Raw genomic sequence first — 19,507 nt, 5'->3', positions numbered from 1 at the left:
ATATAGCCAGGCAAATTCAATAACCAAAGTTTCAGGATTCCCTTGAAGAGGTGGATTTTCAGCAGGTCACGAAGTTAGCTGTTTATTATCTTATTACTAGAAGGTCGGTTTTCTGTACTAGAGGACTTGAAAAGGAACAGCCTTGGAGACTTTATGATGTTGCAGTCTCCAGTTTTAAGACCTAGTTGTTGCTACCTTTGCTGTTGCTGTTTCTTACTGTGTTGTTTGCAGATTGACTGGTTTCTCTCTGGTGTTTAGAGTAAGATCCGAAGTCAATTTTGATCAGGTAACTGCCTGATCAACACTTGTATTGTCCACCCGGAATGATGTGAAGTTTGGAGTCATTGCTATGAAGTAGAGGATGGATGGTGGCCATTCACACCTATTTATAATGATCTGGTTTCTCTGCAGCTCTCTTGGTTGAGCACGGAGACAATGGATCTAGAGATCTGTAGATTTTGAGTTTTGGGCAAGTCCGCAAACAATAGGTGTGAATGCCACAAATGGTTTTGTTTTTGGTATGTCCATTCAAGGGAGGCACTCCACCCACGGTCACTCAATTAGGAACTTTCTGGAGACTTGAGATACTTCTGAATCTGCAGAAATTACAGAAGTCACCTGACCCTCAGCAGCCATCTTAGCAGCCTTTTAATATGCATTTTAAAAAGAAAAGGCAGTCCCAGAAAATTCTATACTAAAGACAGTCCATGTTTATAGTTATGAATGCCTCAGTAAAGGCATGTCAACACTATTATTATCCAAGTCTAAATTACGACAATTAAGAGTCCCCCATTATAAGCACTCTATAATTCTTGCACCACTCTGTAATTTTTTTGCAAACTTGTTCCTCTGTATCTTTCCCACTAGTTGGTGGCTTATGGAATACACACAGAAATGTCATAGCTATAACTAAATAGATTCTTTCCTTGACCCCTCTGGGACATCCTCTTTCTCCAGCATTGTAATGTTTTCCTTAATCAATACTGCTTCTCCTCCTCCTCCTCTCTTTCCAATCCTCCTGAATACCGTGTCCTGGAATATTTAGTACCCAGTCCTGCCTTTCTTTGAGCCAGGTCTCTTATCACCACAACATCAAATTTCCATATGGCTTTCTGCACCCCCAGCTCACCAACCTTATTTACCACACTCCACACATTCACATGCGTACATGGTAGCACTAATCTGATTCCACCTTAGTATTCCCTACCCTAATGCTAACTGTCTCTCCCAATTCTCTGTGTACCTTGGTGTTCCTTTCAAATATTACCTCCTGGTTCCTACACCCCTGCTACGTCCATTTTGTTATAATCCCCAGCTGAGGTTACCACTGGACAAGCCAAATCCCAGGGTGGAGCCCAGTTTGATAGATCCTAACTTTTATTTGTTTGTTTAGGTACGTGGAGAGGGGCTACTGAACAGAGTCACAGGGGTCAGCTGATGAACTTTTAACAAAAGCATAAAACATTTATTAAACAAGAAAAGATTAACTATATTACAATACTCCTTCACCCACAACTATACCTTTTACAAATATATAGACATTTGTAAGAATAACGCACGTTACAAAGCTATCTTACACTCTAATGTTCACAATAAGTACACAGTCCGTGTAAACCAATAGGCATCTTGCAGTCAGATACACAACACTCTGAAAGCAAGTGGCAGATGCCACCTCAATCAGATGCTATGGCTCTCTCCTCAACTCCCCCCAAGACACTTGTCCCACCATGAGCCAACCAGTCTCACTGAACTCCATCTTTCAAACAAGGGTTTCCAAAATCCACTCTCCAAGAACTCGCTTTAGAATCTTCTCCCAAACTGACACTTTCTCTCAGACGCCTTCCACAAGGGTTCACCTCCAATGTTTCGAAGTCTCCTTCTGATGTTCCTCTCCCCTGGGTCACCACATGCATTCAAGCTGGTCACCACACACACTCTCTCTCTCACTGACTTAGCTGTCAACAGTACACCACTGCTTCACATGCCCACAGCAAAGAGTTACAGACCTTCAGTTGTCTCTTTGGATCTTTTAGCCTCTTGCAAACTGTTCTCACTTTAAATCTGCTCTTTGCAGTTTTTGTCTCTTTAAATCTGATGCTTGGAGCTTTTCTCTCTGCCCCTCACTCTTAACTTCACTTAATAGGACCTTTTCCAGGTTCCTGTCCTTCCTTTGGCTAGAAAGTCTGCTTGGGACATTCCCTTGTTTCTGTTTCACTCCTTTGGTCGTTGGACCTTTTGGTTCTTTTGGGAAATCTGCTCTCAATCAGGAGTTTCCTCTCCCAGTGTCCAGTCTCTCTGGAGTCCTGACTTCCAACTGAACTCAAAACTGCTGTTTCTTCAGTTTTTCTGAGTGAGACTGTGGGAGGGACCTGCCTCTCTGGGCCCTTGTTGCTAGGCAACAGCTCAGTTTCTCTACTCATTTGTTTTACAGCTGCCACAGTCTCATTAGAAATGCAGGCACCTGTTAAAGTGAAACTAAAACTCAATTTGACCTTTCTTAACAGAGATACAGAAAAACAAATCAAACTTAAACTTTAAAGCTAAAACTCATCCCTAACACCTATAAAAATACAAATATAACTTACTTAAACTATCTCTATTTCCTAACAGTTTATACCCTCTACAATAACACAAGCTGCCCTCCAAGGAAGTTGGTCCCAACTGTTTGGTGCAACCTATCTGGCTTCTACTGGTCCCACCTCCCTGGGAACTGGTCTCAATGTCCTAGGAATCATCCTGCACTGTCTCTCCAGCCATGCATCTGTTTCTATCCTCCTATTTTAATACTGACTTGCATGTGATATCTGGAATAATCTGGAGATTACTCCCTTTGAGATCCTGCTTGCTACTTTCCTTCCTAGGTCCCTAAATTTTGTCAGCAGGACCATATCCCTCTTTCTATCTATGCCATTGATACAGTATGGACCATGACAGCTGACTGTTCACCCTCCCCTCAGAACTAATCACCAATGAGAAAGTATAATCACAGTTTGTCTAGATTGCATAGGCAGTTTCCATCATAAATTTGGATATTGGAATTTCTATGATGGAAAAGGTTGAGACAAAAAATGAGAAAAACATTACAACCAGATGCAATGTTCTGTAGGCAGGATGTCCCAGACACCACCATCACCATCCCCGGCTATGTCCTGTCCCACCAGCAGGACAGGCCCAGCAGAGATCCAACCATCTTCAGCTGCTTCATCAATGACCTTCCTTCCATCATAAGGTCAGAAGTGGGGATGTTCGCTGATGATTGCACAATGAAGCAACATTCATGACTCCTCAGCTACTGCAGCAGTCCATATCCAAATGCAGCAAGACCTGGACAATATCCAGGCTTGGGCAGACAAGTGGCAAGTAACATTCACACCACACAAGTGTCAGGCAATGACCATCTCCAACAAGAGAGAATCCAACCATCGCCCCTAGACATTCAATGGCATTATCATCACTGAATCCCCCACTATCAACATCCTGGGGGTCACCATTGACCAGAAACTGAACTGGATTAGCCATATGAATACAGTGGCCAAAAGAGCAGGTCAGAGGCTAGGAATTGTGCAATGAGCAACCCGACTCCTGACTCTCCAAAGCCTGTCCACCATCTACAAGACACAAGTCAGGAGTGTGATGGAATACGTCCCACTTGCCTGGATGAGTGTAGCTCTCACAACACTCAAGCAGCTTGACACCATCCACGACAAAGCAGCCCACTTAATTGGCACCACATCCACAAACATTCACTCCCCCCACCACCGACGCATAGTAGAAGTGGTGCATACCATCTACGAGGTGCACTGCAGGAATTCACCAAGGTTCCTTCAACAGCACCTTCCAAACCCATGACCACTACCATCTAGAAGGACAAGGGCAGCAGGTAGATGGGAACATCACCACCTGGAAGTTCCCCTCAAAGTCACTCACCATCCTGACTTGGAAATATATCACCGTTCCTTCACTGTCGCTGGGTCAAAATCCGGGAACACTCTTCCTAACAGCACTCTGGGTACACCTACACCACATGGACAGCAGCGGTTCAAGAAGGCAGGTCACCGCCACCTTCTCAAGGGCAGTTAGGGATGGGCAACAAATGCTGGCCCAGCCAGCGAAGCCCGCATCCCATGAATGAATTTTTTAAAAACATACATGCAGAGCTAAAAAGATAGTTTAGGCCTAAGTAGTAGAATTTAAACTTGCAGCTATATTGTTTCAAGGAGCTTTAAATTCAACATCAAAGTTCCTACATTTGGAGACACGGCCTCATTAGCACCAAAATGCTGAATTTCTAAAGGTAAGCTGTGTACATATTAATAGTCATTTGATAGTACAAAGCTTGAGTATTGCTGAAAAAAGACATTTTGTCAAAGCTTTTCATCTCACACTCATCAAGGACAATCTTAAGAATACCATTGTGAGGGGAAGCAACAACTTTATGCTAAGCTTTGACAAAAAGTATTTTTTCAGCAATACTCAAGTTGTGTACATATCCATGAATGACAGAAAACGACCCAAAGAGGTACCTTTTTGACAAGTCTAAAATTATGAACAAAATTCCAACCTCTCGATTGGAGCAACTTCATTGAATCAAATTCATTCTCCAGATGCTGGTTACTTTCACATTTATGTTGGCATGTCAACACAAATATGGTAGTACTGTTTCATGAAGCAGCAGCGTGTCAGTGCATAACTAATTCCCAGTCACAGTGCTGACATTCTAGAAAACTAAAATTAATTTGAAGCTAGGCACTACCAGAGTAATTAAGAAAGATGAATAAAGTCTAAGTGCACCTTGAATACATTTAAAAATGCTAGAGTCTCAAGAATAGGTTTACCAGTCAGCATCTTTGATTGAGAAATGATAATCATCTAAAAACAGAACATAATTTAATATATATATTCCAGATACTTGCCTTCGGTAACAATGATCAAAGCATTCATTGCAGAAATGTTCTCCACAAGATAAATGGTACCAGCGTGATGTGTAACCATTTTTAGCACACCTAAAAATTATGAATCACAAGAAGGAATACATATTAGATATGTTTCCAAAACTCAACACAAACAATAAATTGCAAATGTCTCAGTGCCAGCTGTGCTTCAGATGGTGGCATTCTCGCTTTTAAGTCACAAGATTGAGAGTTCAAGTCCTGCTCCTGAGTCTTCAGCATAATAATCTAAACTGACACTCCAATACAGTACTGAGGGAATGCTGCACTGTCGAAGGTACTGTCTTTCAAATGAGATGTTAAACAGAGAGACCATGTCTGCTCTCTCAGGTGGATGTAAAAGATCTAATGGCACAATTCAAAAGAACAGCAGGGGCATTTTCCCCGATGGCCTAGCCAATATGTATCCCTAAATCAACATGACTAAAAAGCAAATTATCTGGACATTTTCACATTGCTGCTTGTGGAAGCTTTCTGTGCACAAGTTAACTGCCATGTTTCCTACTTTACAACAGTGACTACACTTAAAAAATACTTAATTGGCTGTAAAACGCTTTAGAACTTGAGGTTGTGAAAAGTCGTACCTAAATGCAAGTCTTTTTTTCTCTCCTAGATGTTTGCAAACTTTAGATGACTAAAATGTAATCTTGTTTTACTAATCCGAAATGAGAGGATATAAATCCTACATACAAATTAAATCAACTCCTAAGACTCTTCCAAAGAAGAAATCATCTCAAAACCACACACCATTGAAAGTAGCTAGAGCACAACAACATGCAATCATTTAGCATGTTCAGCTTAGTAAAACATTCTAAAGTGCTTTACAGGAGTACGGTCAAATGGAAACTGACACAGAGGGACTACCAAGGAGACAACAGGACACGTGACCATAAACTCGATCAAGGTTTTGAGGAGCGTTTTAAAACGAGAGCGGTGATGAAGGAATTCCAAAGCTTCGGGCCTAGATAGCTGAAGACATAACTTTCAATGGTGGGGAGTAAAAAGTCAGGGATACACAAGAGGCCAAAATGGAAGGAACACAAAATTCTCAGTTCTGTAGCTGGAAAAGGTTAGAGAGATAGGGAGAAGAGAGATCATGCAATCATCCGAACGTAAAGATAAGAATTTTAAGCTTGAGGCATTAGTGAATTAGGAACCAATATAGGGCAGCGAGGAAAGGGGTGATGGGTGAATGGAACTTGGTGCTTTTGGATTAACTCAAGTTTATGTTGTGGGGGGACAGATTGCAGGAGGCTGGCTAGGTGAGCACTGGAATAGTTGCGTCAGCTGATGAGCCTAGGTGGGCAATTAACAGAGGCAAAGTCGGTCGTTTTAATGATGGGATCAGAAATCAGAAGTTCAACTGAGGGTCATTTAGGACGCTGAGACTGTAAGCAGGCTGATTCAGCTGAAAAAAAAAGTGGCTAGGGAACAGAGTTTGTAGTGGGGGCCAAAGGCAATGGCATAGAGGGATTGTTAACTTTTGGCTATGATCTAATATAACTTTCAAAATTGTTTTTAACATGTATCTGCAAACTAGAAATATTAGGAATGATAAAAGTTAGATCATTGAAAAAGGCTGGTAGATCAGCATGCAAATTTGTGGAAAATGTAGTCAGCAGCATCAGAGGTAAGAAGTGTAGATTGATGTAAAGAGTTATCTGGAGTGACTGGAGCAATCTGAGCTCTTAAAAACATGACTTTCAGGTCTGATTAATGGGCAAAGCTGCCTGGTCAATCATTTATAGCATCCCAGAACACTGTCTAGCTAATGCAGTGAATTACAAATTTGCCAGAGGATGACTTGATTCCACTTTTTTTTTGCCAGTCACATCACCTTAAAACTATCCTCTGGACCACAGCAATGCATGTCATACCTCAGTGAACATCAGTACCTACAATTAGAGCTGTGGAGCTTCAACAGGAATTGCTCGAGTATCTAGAGGCCAAATTAGCAGTACTGAACCTTAGCTATATGGAGTATTTCCGATGGTCTCTTCCTAGTCAACTATACAACAGTCTTTCATGATCAGCATGGTGGAAGAATCTCAGGTGAGAGTTTTCAACAAAAGTAAAACACGCCTGACAAGAAGCTGATTCCACAGCTAAGCACTGCATCAGGTTAGTTTAGGCCTATTTTGCTGAACATGAATCTACATGCAAAATGAGTTTCTCCTAAATTCATGTCTGCACAGTACTTAACTGGGGAACTTCTACACATTACAAAATTTTCTGGCTAAGCAAGTTATGCACAAACAACTTTGAGTTACTGTAAATCAGTAATCATGCACAAAAGGTAATCATGCACAAAAGGAAAGCTGGGGGGTAGGGGGGCAAACCATCTGACAGCATTTGCCCATAATTGCAAGGGCAGGCAACAAAATGGCATTGGCAAAGGCTGAGATGCAGATCCCTACTTGCCTCTGAATGCAGAAAATACGACATATTTAAATGGGATCAGGCAAAGAACTTTTTTTAAAATGAAACCATGAGCTAAAATATTTTCTACAGTATCCAAAAGGCTCTCACTTAAGCTCAATGCTTACCACAAAACAAAAAAAGGCAAACATCCATTTCATCTAAACTTAAATGAGAGTTGGTTAAAAGATAAATTTTTCATCACAACTGTCAAGAAAGTTAGAGTTTTAAGGTGCATCTTTGTTCGTAAACAATAAGACAGCACTTATTTTGAATCCAATAGGGAATTCAGAAGGAACTTTTCCCATCGTGGTGAGTATGTGGAACTCACTTCCACGGGCAGTGGTTGAAGTTAATATTATAAATGCATTTACAGGAAGCTAGACTAGTATATGAAGGAGAGGGGAATAGAGGGTAGATGATAGATTTAGATGAGGAAAGATGGGAAGAATCTCACATGGAGTATAAATGCTAGCATGGACTGGCTGGGCTGAATGGCCTGTTTCTTTGCCATATAGCCAAGAGTGGTGGGGCTAAAAATTCTTAAAATTATTTTGATGTTGAAAACATAATTTAAAACAGCTCTATCACTATCTTACTTTAGGGAACACTTAAATAGTGCCATTTGTAAACTGTTTTCAGTTCCAGAAGGATTATTAGCTGGTATAGTAATTAGCTATCACCATTTGACCTATACGAGTTTACAACATATGGCAAAACATCAAGTAAGCCTTGATCCAACAGTATAATTTTATTGAGCAAATACATCATTTATTAAAAACTCAACATTTGTAAATCCCATTTCCTGAACCAATGCCATAAAATTATATTGATATTTACATTACTCCTCCTAAAGGAGGAGATTCCAATTTAGCAGCTGAACAATAAACCCATTTGTACACTTTATTGCAAGAACACTTTTACAGAATCATTGCCACTTGCCTCTCTGCAGCACTTGCAAAGCAAACAGGATATGCTGCACTACAGCCAGCTTTTTCACACTTCCTATATTTCTTTTCACAACCTTCTTCCTCTTCCTCAGTTTCAAAAGTTTTCTTCTTGACCTTTATTATAACAAAACGCAAAATGAATTTGACATTAATGAAATGTTGACCACGCAGCTCCACAAATGCCTTCATGTTCACATCATCTTTCAAATTATATAAACTTATCTACAAACTTTTTTTATTCATTCATTGGGTGTGGGCGTCACTGGCTAGGCCAGCATTTATTGCTCATCACTAATTGCCCTTGAGAAGGTAGCGGTTGGCTGCCTTCTTGAACAGCTGTAGTCTATGTGGTGTAGGTATACCCACAGTGCTCTTAGGGAGGGAGTTCCAGGGTTTTGACCCAGCGACATTGAAGGAACAGCAATAAATGTCCACGTCAGGATGGTGAGTTGCTTGGAGGGGAACTTCCAGGTGCTGGTGTTCCCATTTGTCTGCTGCCCTTGTCCTTCTAGATGGGAGTGTTTGTGGTTTGAAAGGTGATGTCTAAGGAGCCATTGGTGAGTTCCTGCAGTGCATCTTGCAGATGGTACATACTGCTGCCACTGTGTGTCAGTGGTGGAGGGAGTGCTAATCAAGCAGGTTTGCTTTGTCATGGATGGTGTCAAGCTTCTTGAGTGCTGTTAGAGCTGCACTCTTCCAGGAGTGGACAGTATTCCATCACGCTCCTGATTTGTGTCTTGTAGATGGTGGACAAGCTCTGGAGAGACAGGAGGTGAGTTACTTGCCGCAGGATTCTTAGCCTCTGAACTGCTCTTGTAGCCAGTGTTTATATGGCTAGTCCAGTTCAGTTTCTGGTCAGTGGTAACCCCAAGGATGTTGATGGTGGGGAATTCAGCGATGGTAGTGCCACTGAATGTCACGAGGCAATGGTTAGATCCTCTTGTTGGAGATGGTCATTGCCTGACACTTGTCAGCTTAAGTCTGCATATTGTCCAGGTCTTGCTGCATTTGGACATGAACTGCTTCAGTATCTGAGTCATAAATGGTGCTGAACATTGTGCAATCATCAGCAACCATCTGCACCTCTGAAGAGGAGCCATATGGACTCGAAATGTTAACTCTCTTTCTCTTTCCACAGATGTTGCCAGACCTGCTGAGTTTCTCCAGCATTTTCTGCTTTTATGTCAGATTTGCAGCATCTGCAGTATTTTGTTTTTATTATCCCCACTTCTAACTTTATGATGGAAGGAAGGTTAGAATGAAGCATCTGAAGATGGTTGGGCCTAGGACACTGCCCTGAGGAACTCTTGCAGTGCTACAATCTTCTGCAGTCTATGGAATATGAGCCATGTGTACCACAGAGTGGCCTATGTCACTTACAACAGCTCACATCCATCTGCAAAGCTGGAATGACATCCATCTTGCATCTTCCCAAAGCTGGGGTTTGCAAATAGAGAAAAAAATGAAATTCTGTGCAATTGCAACAAGTTCATCAGAGGATATTTGCAGCCTTGAAGGACTACCGTGATCACCTTTCACCACACATTTTTATAAAATATGTCAACTTAAAGAGTGTATTTGAGCCTGCATACTGTATCTTCATCTCTCCAGGGGTTACTTTATGCAAGAACATTTATGGGTTACTTTATGCAAGAACATTTGTAACTTTAAAAAATAACAGTACCTGAAAAGAACATTCAATATCAAACTAACAGAATATAAAGACTCCTCAAAAAAATCATTTATCATCCATGGTTGCGATTGTACCAACATTTTTACTTTTAAAAGCCTTAGTAACAGATGCATTAACACAAAAGGCAGTGTGGCATGAATTTGATTTCAAATTTGGTTCACAAATGAAACTCATTTGAATTGACAGGATAAATTGAAAACCAAAGTGACTATTGGTTCTAATGGCACTGTACAACACCTGTCTTCCTGATGATCTCAGGGGAGGATTGTTATCCACTGATGCTTCAAAAATAGCTGGCCTTTTCTTCGCTCGCATCCGTCCACTCATGGCATCTACAAATAATATGTACATATATGCAGATGGTTATCAAACTTGAAAAATAAACAATATTTTATTGTATGATCTGATCATTTCTGAATACACCTCCACAGAAACTACATCAGAAAGACTCAAGCTTTTACTCACCATTTGCTCAGTTACAGTTTTGGGAAATGAGTGCAACTGTTTTAAACCTGGCTATAAAGCAAGCCATAGATGTAATTTGCCTGAATAACCAAAGCTGTACCTCTCAAATTTTTGGTACAATGTGTTCGGCTAGGAAAATGTTGGAAAAGATTTCATGCAACATAATTGGAGAAACATAAAAGTCACAATTAAATTGGAAGAAAAATTGGGTTTAACCAATGAGAAAGAAAATTAGTTGGACACTTATGACAGGCAAAAGTATTATCAATGCCGAACAAAGACATGACGAGATACTGAAAGTACTGAATTTGTCTTGACTATGCTGGCTTATAAGCCTCTTCCACTTTAAAATAGCAAAGTCAGGAACCCACTAAATATTGCCATCTTGATGCTCATATATATGAAAATTACAGCCAGAATTTGCATTTATATAAGTAAAAGAAGTGTAACCAAAAAAAACTTTATGCTGAGTCAGAGAAGGAGCTGTTAGCACAGATGACCAAAAGTTTGGTCAAAGGTCTTAAAAGAGAATCTTACAAGAGAGAAGCGAAAAGGTTTGGGGAGGGAAGTCCATATCTTAGGACATAGACGGTGGAAGGCACCAATGGTGAAGAAAGTTGGGGATGCCTAAAAAGCCAAAGTTGAAGGAATGCAAAGTTCTCAAAGGACTGGAGGAGGGTACAGGTGAGGCCATGGAAGGATATTAAACATGAGGCATCTGCAGACCAATTGCCAATGTAGGCCAATGCTCACCATGACAATGGGTAAACAGAACTTAGTTAGGATATGGGCAGAGTTTTTGATGAGCTCAGGTTTAAGGAATGTGGAAGACGGGGTGGGGGGGGCAGCAATCAGGAAACCATTGGAATAATCAAGTTTGGAAGTAACAACAATGATGAAGGTTTCAGCAACAGGTGGACTGAGATGGAGCAGAGGCAGGCAATTTTATGGAAATAGGCAGCCTTGATGATGTAAAGGATATGGGTTGAGAAGCTCAGCATCAGGTCAATGAGGGTGCCAAGGTTGCAAGCAGTCAGGTTCAATCTGAGAACATGACCAGGGAGGAGAACTGAATCAGTGGCTAGGAAACGGAGGTTGTTGCAGAAGCAAAACCTTTGGTGTTCTCACTGCTGAATAATTAAAATATTGGTTCATCGGGTTGAGATGTCAGACAAACACAGGGTAGGTGCAGGGATCTAGAGGTACAACGGTGAAGTAGAGCTGGGTGTCATCAGTGTACACAAGGTCCCTGCCATAGTGTCTCTGGATGATTTGGTCAAAGAGCATGCAATCCATCCAGTTATGTTGCAATAGAGCATCACAATCCTCATTGCTCTTCACCAACCAGCAGCCATGTAATCTTCTGGTACAAATAAAAATAAAAGTTACCTTAGGCTAATTCAGGGGGAAAACAAGTTCTGGGAATTTTCTTTCCATCCTCAAAAGTTAAGTAAAACAAGCTCCAGGAGAACACTGTGACCATGAGACCATCAACATATCTACCATTTCTAAGCAATTACATTAGCCATAACCCAACAAACCAAACAGCTCTCTTTTGAACACTTGCTATGAATCCACATCCACCACTCAAGCAGGCAATTTGTTCTAAAGGTCAATGGCTCCATTAAGTAAAATCTCGCATCTAATCTAGCTGTTTATACACACACATCACCTGCTTCTCCTTAACCTAATTCAAATCTATCCACATGGACACAGTTTAGTCCTAGAGACAGAAGTCACAGCTTATTGTGGTAAATCAAGTCTTTTAAACCATGTATCAATCCCCTGAAACTTTTCCACGGCCTTTACATCACCCACCACATGAGGGAACTAAGACTGGACACAATGTTCTCAACAAAGAGCAGAAGTACACAAGGTGTAATCCTCTTACCTTGGGATCAGGATACAATTCCCTATCTCCACAGGTAAAGAAATTGATCTACTCGAATGATGGAGAGTGCAAGAAAATTGTGGGTCCATGAGCTTCAATAAAAGTAAAAAAAATCAGTAAAAGAATGCCTGGCAGTGAAAGTGAATGAGTGTGAGCGTAAGTGAATATGAGAGTAAAAGTGGCGAGTTAGCCTGTAAGACAGTAAGAAAGTGAGTAGTAAAAGAGAGCGCAAACAAGCATGAGATTAACTCCCTGGATCTTCCTCAAAGTAGTACCATGGGACCTTTAACATCACCTGAGAGCACAGTGTCTCGATTTAACATTTCATCCCAAAGACAGCATCGTCAACAGCGCAGCAATCCCATTTGTCCCACACTGGAATGTCAGCCTAGATTTTTTGCACTCAATTCTCTGGAGTGAGGCTTAAACCCACAACCTTCTGCGTCAGTGCAAGAATGCTTCAAACTGAGTCACAGCTAACACAGAAAGCTAGTTTTTGAGCTGCCAAAATGAAATAACGTTGAACAATTATAAAGTTCTTGAGACACAATGTCATTTACTTGTGTTATCTACCATTTATCGGTTGCCTCAGCTTCAAGCTCTGGAATACTATTCCTCTCTGCCTCTCCATATCTCTTTCCTCTTTGAAGACACTCCTTAAAACATACCTCTTTGATCAAGCTGTAGGTCATCTGACCTAACAGATCCTTATGTGACTTGGTGTCATAATTTTAAAGCTCCTGTGAAGCACCTTGGGATGTTTTATTACATTAAAGGTGCTATAAAAATATAACCCGTTGTTGTATATTACCAATTGTAGACATACCTTGTCATAATTGTACGTACGCAGATTTTACACCAAGATCAAGTAGTTAGTATCACTGTCCAGTAAAACAATAAGGTCCCAAAGTTAACTTTTGTATGGGGCTGCCACAATGCAAATGTTACTCCTGCTTTGCTATAGTCTTGTAACACTGATCATGGACTTTTAGAGGCCCATATACTGTAACAACTAAGTCTCTTTACTGCTCAACAAATATTAGTTCGGAACCCTGCATTATATACACATGTTGGTGTTAGCCACAGCCACATGCCTACACCATGTTTATTTATATTAAGAGTCTTCTGCAAGATGTGGGCTCAACTTCTCCACCTCGATCTTTTTCTCCAAGGTCCCCCCTCCCTAACCAGCCTTAACAACTTGCATTTGTATAGCATTTTAACACCTCAAGGTGCTTCACAGGAGTGTAATAAAGCAAACTTTGACACCAAGCCACATGTTCATGACACCTTTAAAACCACTTCTTTCAACCTCCAGAACATTGTCTGACTCTGTCCCTTCTTCAGCGCATGCACTGTCAAAACCTTCAACGCTGCCTTTGTTAACTCTAGGCTTAATTATTCCAATGCACTCATGGCCAGACTCTTACATTCACCCTTGGTAAACTTGATTTCATCCAAAACTCTGCTACCCATGGTCTGACTTACACCACATATTAGAGCAGATGGACAGAGGTTTGGTCCAAGAGGTAGAATTTGAGAAAAGAGAGGTAGATAGACACGGAGGAAATTCCAGGCCTTAGGACCAACACAGCTGAAGGCACAGACATCAAAATTGGAGCATTAAAATCAAGGGACCAGAATCAGATGAGTGCAGCTATTTCTGTGGGTTGTGGGGCTGGAAGAGATTACAGAGTTAGGGAGGGGTGAAGCAGAGGGATTTGAAAACAAGGTGAGAATTTTAAAATGAAGTTGTTGCTTAACTGGGAGCCAATGTAGGCCATAGGGCACAGGGGATATGGATGATTGGGATTTGGTGCAAGTCAGGACATGGGCAGCAGAGTTTTGGATGACATCAAGTTTACCAAGGGTAGAAGATAGGAGGCTGGCCAGGCATACATTGGAATAATCAAGCCAAGATTTAACAAAGGCGAAGAATGAGAGTTTCAATAGAAGATGAGCTGATTCAGGGATGGAGTGGACGATATTCCAGAGGTGGAAAAAGGCTGTCTTGGAGATGACATGGATTTGTGGCTGAAAATGCATCATGAGGTCAAATTTGGATTGGAGTTGGTGGATAGACAACAGAGTTTGTGGTGAGGACTGAAGAACTATTATGTAGGTAAGAATGTAACCAGACGAGTGCAATCAAATCCAGCTGTGTCAACTATGTCAAAGGCTCCAGGCAGGTTTAGAAGAACAAAGGGGGATAGTTTACTTGGCAAATCACAGTCACACAGGATGTCATTTTTAGCATTGGTAAGAACTGTTTTGACATTGCAGCAGGGCAGAAATCTGATCGGGGGGGATTCAAACATCAAGTTCCAAGAATGATAAGCACAGATTTGCAAGGTGACAACTCATTCAAGGACTGGATCATTAATATATATTGCCAACAATGGCCTGATTACCAATTCTTCAGTAATCCACTAGCAACTGGCCTCCACTCAGAAACACTAATTAACAACCACCTTGGCTATGAGAATGCAGCCATTTCCTTATCCAATCCAGGGTCTTCCCTTTAACTCCACAGGATTAAGTTATGCATCATGTAGCACTTTGCCAAAGTTTACTGAAAATAAACATGCATTATGTCAGCTATCTTCATCCCCCAATCTGGTAACTTCCTCAAAAAAATTCAATCGGGCCTGTAAGACAGGACCATATTACTTTCTAGGAACCATGTCCAGTCTCAATTATCCCTTCTTTGTTCAAGTGGTCATAAACAATATCTCTCAAGATCTCTTCCAGCAATTTGCCTGTAACAGAAGTCAAGCTGATAGGCCTAAAATTATCCAGTTCTTTGTTTGTGGCCCTTTTTCAACTCATGCTACTAGGGCAGTTTCACCTTGGACCATAGAAACAATGCCTGACTATAGCACGCTGTTAAATGTACATATTAGGGGTTATTAGCACAACTCTTTCTGCAGCTGACAAAGCATACAGCAATTTGCTCAAGTATACAAACAAAACTGAACTCTAACCAAGCAGTTAGAACAATAAGTGGCTAATAATGATGTTCAATGTTCTCATTTCAAAAAGGACAACTGTTCAAATAGAGCCAAATGAGATCAGGAAGTCAACCACCATTTTGGAATGTTTCAGGTTGCATATATTCTAGTCTTAGGACATGCTCAAATAGTGAATACAATGCATAACAGGGTGTTCACCAGCAAAACAGAAAGTACAAGTTTTTTGTTTAATATCTCACAAAGTCATTTTGAATACTAGATACCTCAACACAAATGTACAAATTAATCACTTATTCAATGATATACCACATTCTCTTCAAATTGGTGAAATTTAGATGATGCAAAATAAATTATTAGGCATGGTGATTGCTAAATACAGTCCATTAGTAGGTTAGATGATCATGTTTAGTCTAGCATAAGGGTTTTGGCAATTACCTTGATTAGTTATTTGGATGGTGGTTGCATGATGTTAATTGTAAATACGTTAACTGTAGCGGCTTTTCCTTTGTTAATGTAAGTAATTAATAAAAAGTGACGCACTTTCAGATGATGTAATTCAGGGTAGGTCTTTGAACCATTAACTATGTGATTGGCTTCCTAATATCATCAGTACTTATGTGACGAACATTCACGCTTGGTCAAACATCAAGGATCATGGTCAGTTATCCCTGAGCTCCACTCTCAGCTGAGTCACTCCCCTTGGTTGTGGTTTCCTGGAGTTAAGTCATAACGTGGACGAGCCACGTAAATACTCGGATTGGACGCTGCACTAATTGTGCGTATCATTTTGCTTTTAACCATTCGTAATTATGTTGCGCTTTAAACAAAGTGACAACATTTACTTAAGCTGCAGAGTCAAAACAATTAAGAAACTATCTGTGGTATTAATCTATGACTTCATGCTAAAAAAAAAACTTCAGGCCAGCATATCACGGCGGTGGCGGCAGGGTCCACCTTCTCTCTGTTCCTCTCTTGCACTTCTTCATTCTCAAATTCAAGCAAGAGGATCACAACCTCAGCCCTATCACAGTTGCAATCAGTCAAAACGGAGCAAAAATCCGCCAGATTGACCCCAATCTTGCTTATTTATGGTAGTACAGCTTCATTCCAAGGGAAAGCAACATTCAAGCGTAATCTCTTCCAAGTTAGAAATCCTGTTAGACAAGTGAAAAATATTAAACAGATTCAAAAACTACAGTACTCATGAGCTTGTTACGAGCATCTAGCTGTTAAAAACTAAATCTTGCAGTAGTAGGTAAAGAACTGGACATTTGTTTTCAGTAAAAGCCTGTGTTCTGTATCTATATTTGAATTCGAGCTCTATTATCTACATTCTGAAGCTATATGGTCACAGAAAGAGAAATGTCAAATTTAGCCCCCGAACTTAAAATGTTAGCCTGTCCATGAAATTCATTAATTCAGTATGGCCTGCAACAGCTTCTCCACTATTCCCAATGCACGGAGCTATAATTATTTCAGATAAATAGAATATTTATTATAGGTTTAGAACAATATCAAGAATTTGTTTTTTTTAAATAAGTTACTCAAAATAATTGATCAAATGTGAGTTTCACCTTGGTTTACATTTGCACTAATGTGATACTATGTCTCAGATTTTCTCAAGAATGCCATAAATCAACAGTTGTGCCCAATCAACTAGCAGTGAACTGACACCAAGTTTTACAGGAAAAGTGATTTGAATAGCAAGGACAGCAATAATTAGTGATGGGCAGAGGTGAGTATGGTGGCCATTACCAAGGAGAAGGTGCTAGGAAAACTGAAAGGTCTGAAGGTGGATAAATCACCTGAACCAGATGGATTACACCCCAGAGTTCTGAAGGAGATAGCTGAAGAGATAGTGGAGGCATTAGTGGTGATCTTTCAGGAATCACTCAAGTCGGGGAGGGTCCCAGAGGACTGGAAAATCGCTAATGTAACCCCCCTGTTTAAGAAGGGAGTGAGGCAAAAGACGAGAAATTACAGGCCGATTAGCCTGACCTCGGTCGTTGGTAAGATTTTAGAGTCCATTATTAAGGATGAGATTTCAGAATACTTGGAAGTGCATGGTAAAATAGGGCAAAGTCAGCATGGTTTCATCAAGGGGAGGTCATGCCTGACAAATCTGTTAGAATTCTTTGAGGAGGTAACGAGTAGGTTAGACAAAGGAGAGCCAATGGATGTTATCTACTTGGACTTCCAGAAGGCCTTTAACAAGGTGCCACACAGGAGGCTGCTCAGTAAGATAAGAGCCCATGGTGTTAGAGGCAAGGTACTAGCATGGATAGAAGATTGGTTGTCTGGCAGGAGGCAGAGAGTGGGGATAAGGGGGTCCTCCTCAGGATGGCGGCCGGTGACTAGTGGAGTTCTGCAGGGGTCAGTGTTGGGACCACAACTTTTCACTTTATACATTAATGATCTAGATGAAGGAACTGAGGGCATCCTGGCTAAGTTTGCAGATGATACAAAGATAGGTAGTGGGACAGGTAGTATTGAGGAGGCGGGGAGGCTGCAGAAGGATTTGGACAGGTTAGGAGAATGGGCAAAGAAGTGGCAGATGGAATACAACATGGGCAAGTGTGAGGTCATGCACTTTGGTAGGAAGAATAGAGGCATAGACTATTTTCTAAATGGGGAGAGAATTCAGAAATCTGGAGTGCAAAGGGACTTGGGAGTCCTAGTCCAGGATTCTCTTAAGATTAACTTGCAGGTTGAGTCGGTAGTTGGGAAAACAAATGCAATGTTGGCATTTATTTCGAGAGGACTAGAATATAAAAGCAGGGATGTGCTGCTGAGGCTTTATAAGGCTCTGGTCAGACCACATTTAGAATATTGAGAGCAATTTTGGGCCCCGTATCTCAGGAAGGATGTGCTGGCCCTGGAGAGGGTCCAGAGGAGGTTCACGAGAACGATCCCAGGAATGAAAGGCTTAACATATGAGGAACGTTTGAGGATTCTGGGTCTATTCTCGATGGAGTTTAGAAGGATGAGGAGGGATCTGATTGAAACTTACAGAATACTGAAAGGCCTGGATAGAGTTGACGTGGGGAAGATGTTTCCATTAGTAGGAGAGACTAGGACCCGAGGGCACAGCCTCAGAGTGAAGGGAAGACCTTTTAGAACAGAGATGAGGAGAAACTTCTTTAGCCAGAGAATGGTGAATCTATGGAATTCATTGCCACAGAAGGCTGTGGAGTCCAGGTCATTGAGTGTATTTAAGACCGAGATAGATAGGTTCTTGATTGGTAAGGGGATCAAAGGTTACGGGGAGAAGGCAGGAGAATGGGGTTGAGAAACTTATCAGCCATGATTGAATGGCGGAGCAGATTCGATGGGCTGAATGGCCTAATTTCTGCTCCTATGTCTTATGGTCTTATCAAAAATGACACAACCAATAAGGGGACTATTTTTTTTAAACAACAAAAAAACACTAACAGCCACAATCATTTTTTCTCAATTGGATGTGATAGTTTTTTTAAAATTGCATGTAGAATTATATTAAAGCAAAACAAGAATGTATGGCCTGGATTTTGCAAGCAGGGAAGAAGTCAACAATAAACTGTCAGCAGTCGCTGTCATTAACCCTCTGAAACTGACTGCAACATCAGGCTGTGGTGCATGCGCAGATTAGCATGGAAATCCGCAAGTTGTGGCCTGTCACTCAGTGCTCTGCCATAGATTGTGCTGTGGACTCCACCTCCCAAGACAACAATCATTGAAATTAGCTAGGAATTCCCCTCCCACCACCCCACATCATTCATAGAAACCCTATAAAACGTTACACCTTGGTCAATAAGATGAAACTGGGTTTTTAACAGTAATATGAGTAATAATTTTTGCTGAACAACAGAACTGTCCCAAAAAATTATAACTGTGGAGTGCTTTTAAATGTCCTTGTTTGATTAATTAGTAGATTTTAAAAATATAAATATTTTTATAAAAGTTTTTTCCAGAAAATATCAGCTTCTACCTTCAACCCATTTGTACATCTCAATCTTTAATTTGCTCCATGTAAAAGAAGTGATTTCATTTTAGTGCTTTTCCTTTCCAGTTTGATGGGGGGAATCTGTGCAAATCCCTTTAATATGATTGGCTGCTTGGGCAGCTTGATGTCATCACTGTAGCTCCACGTCAGGAATCCCCAGAAATAAGTTGCAACTACAGGGCGATAG

The 19,507-nt window shown here is 40.9% G+C and overlaps 1 protein-coding gene across 6 annotated transcripts in view; it reads right to left on the bottom strand.

Annotated features, from left to right (window-relative positions):
* Nucleotides 1-19,507, bottom strand: part of kdm1b (lysine demethylase 1B) — a 192,162-nt gene that overhangs the window by 170,672 nt on the left and 1,983 nt on the right. For all 6 annotated transcript variants that reach the window (XM_078539274.1, XM_078539277.1, XM_078539278.1 and 3 more), the window contains exons 2-4: nucleotides 10,248-10,342; nucleotides 8,310-8,431; nucleotides 4,914-5,003 (exon numbers count right to left, since the gene is read on the bottom strand). In XM_078539274.1, coding sequence (XP_078395400.1) covers nucleotides 4,914-5,003; nucleotides 8,310-8,431; nucleotides 10,248-10,342 — 307 coding nt within the window. The remainder of the gene's footprint in view (nucleotides 1-4,913; nucleotides 5,004-8,309; nucleotides 8,432-10,247; nucleotides 10,343-19,507) is intronic.

Source organism: Cetorhinus maximus, chromosome 3, assembly GCF_964194155.1.
Source record: "Cetorhinus maximus chromosome 3, sCetMax3.hap1.1, whole genome shotgun sequence".
NCBI classification, from domain to species: domain Eukaryota; kingdom Metazoa; phylum Chordata; class Chondrichthyes; order Lamniformes; family Cetorhinidae; genus Cetorhinus; species Cetorhinus maximus.
This window is presented reverse-complemented; position numbering and strand designations above follow the sequence as displayed.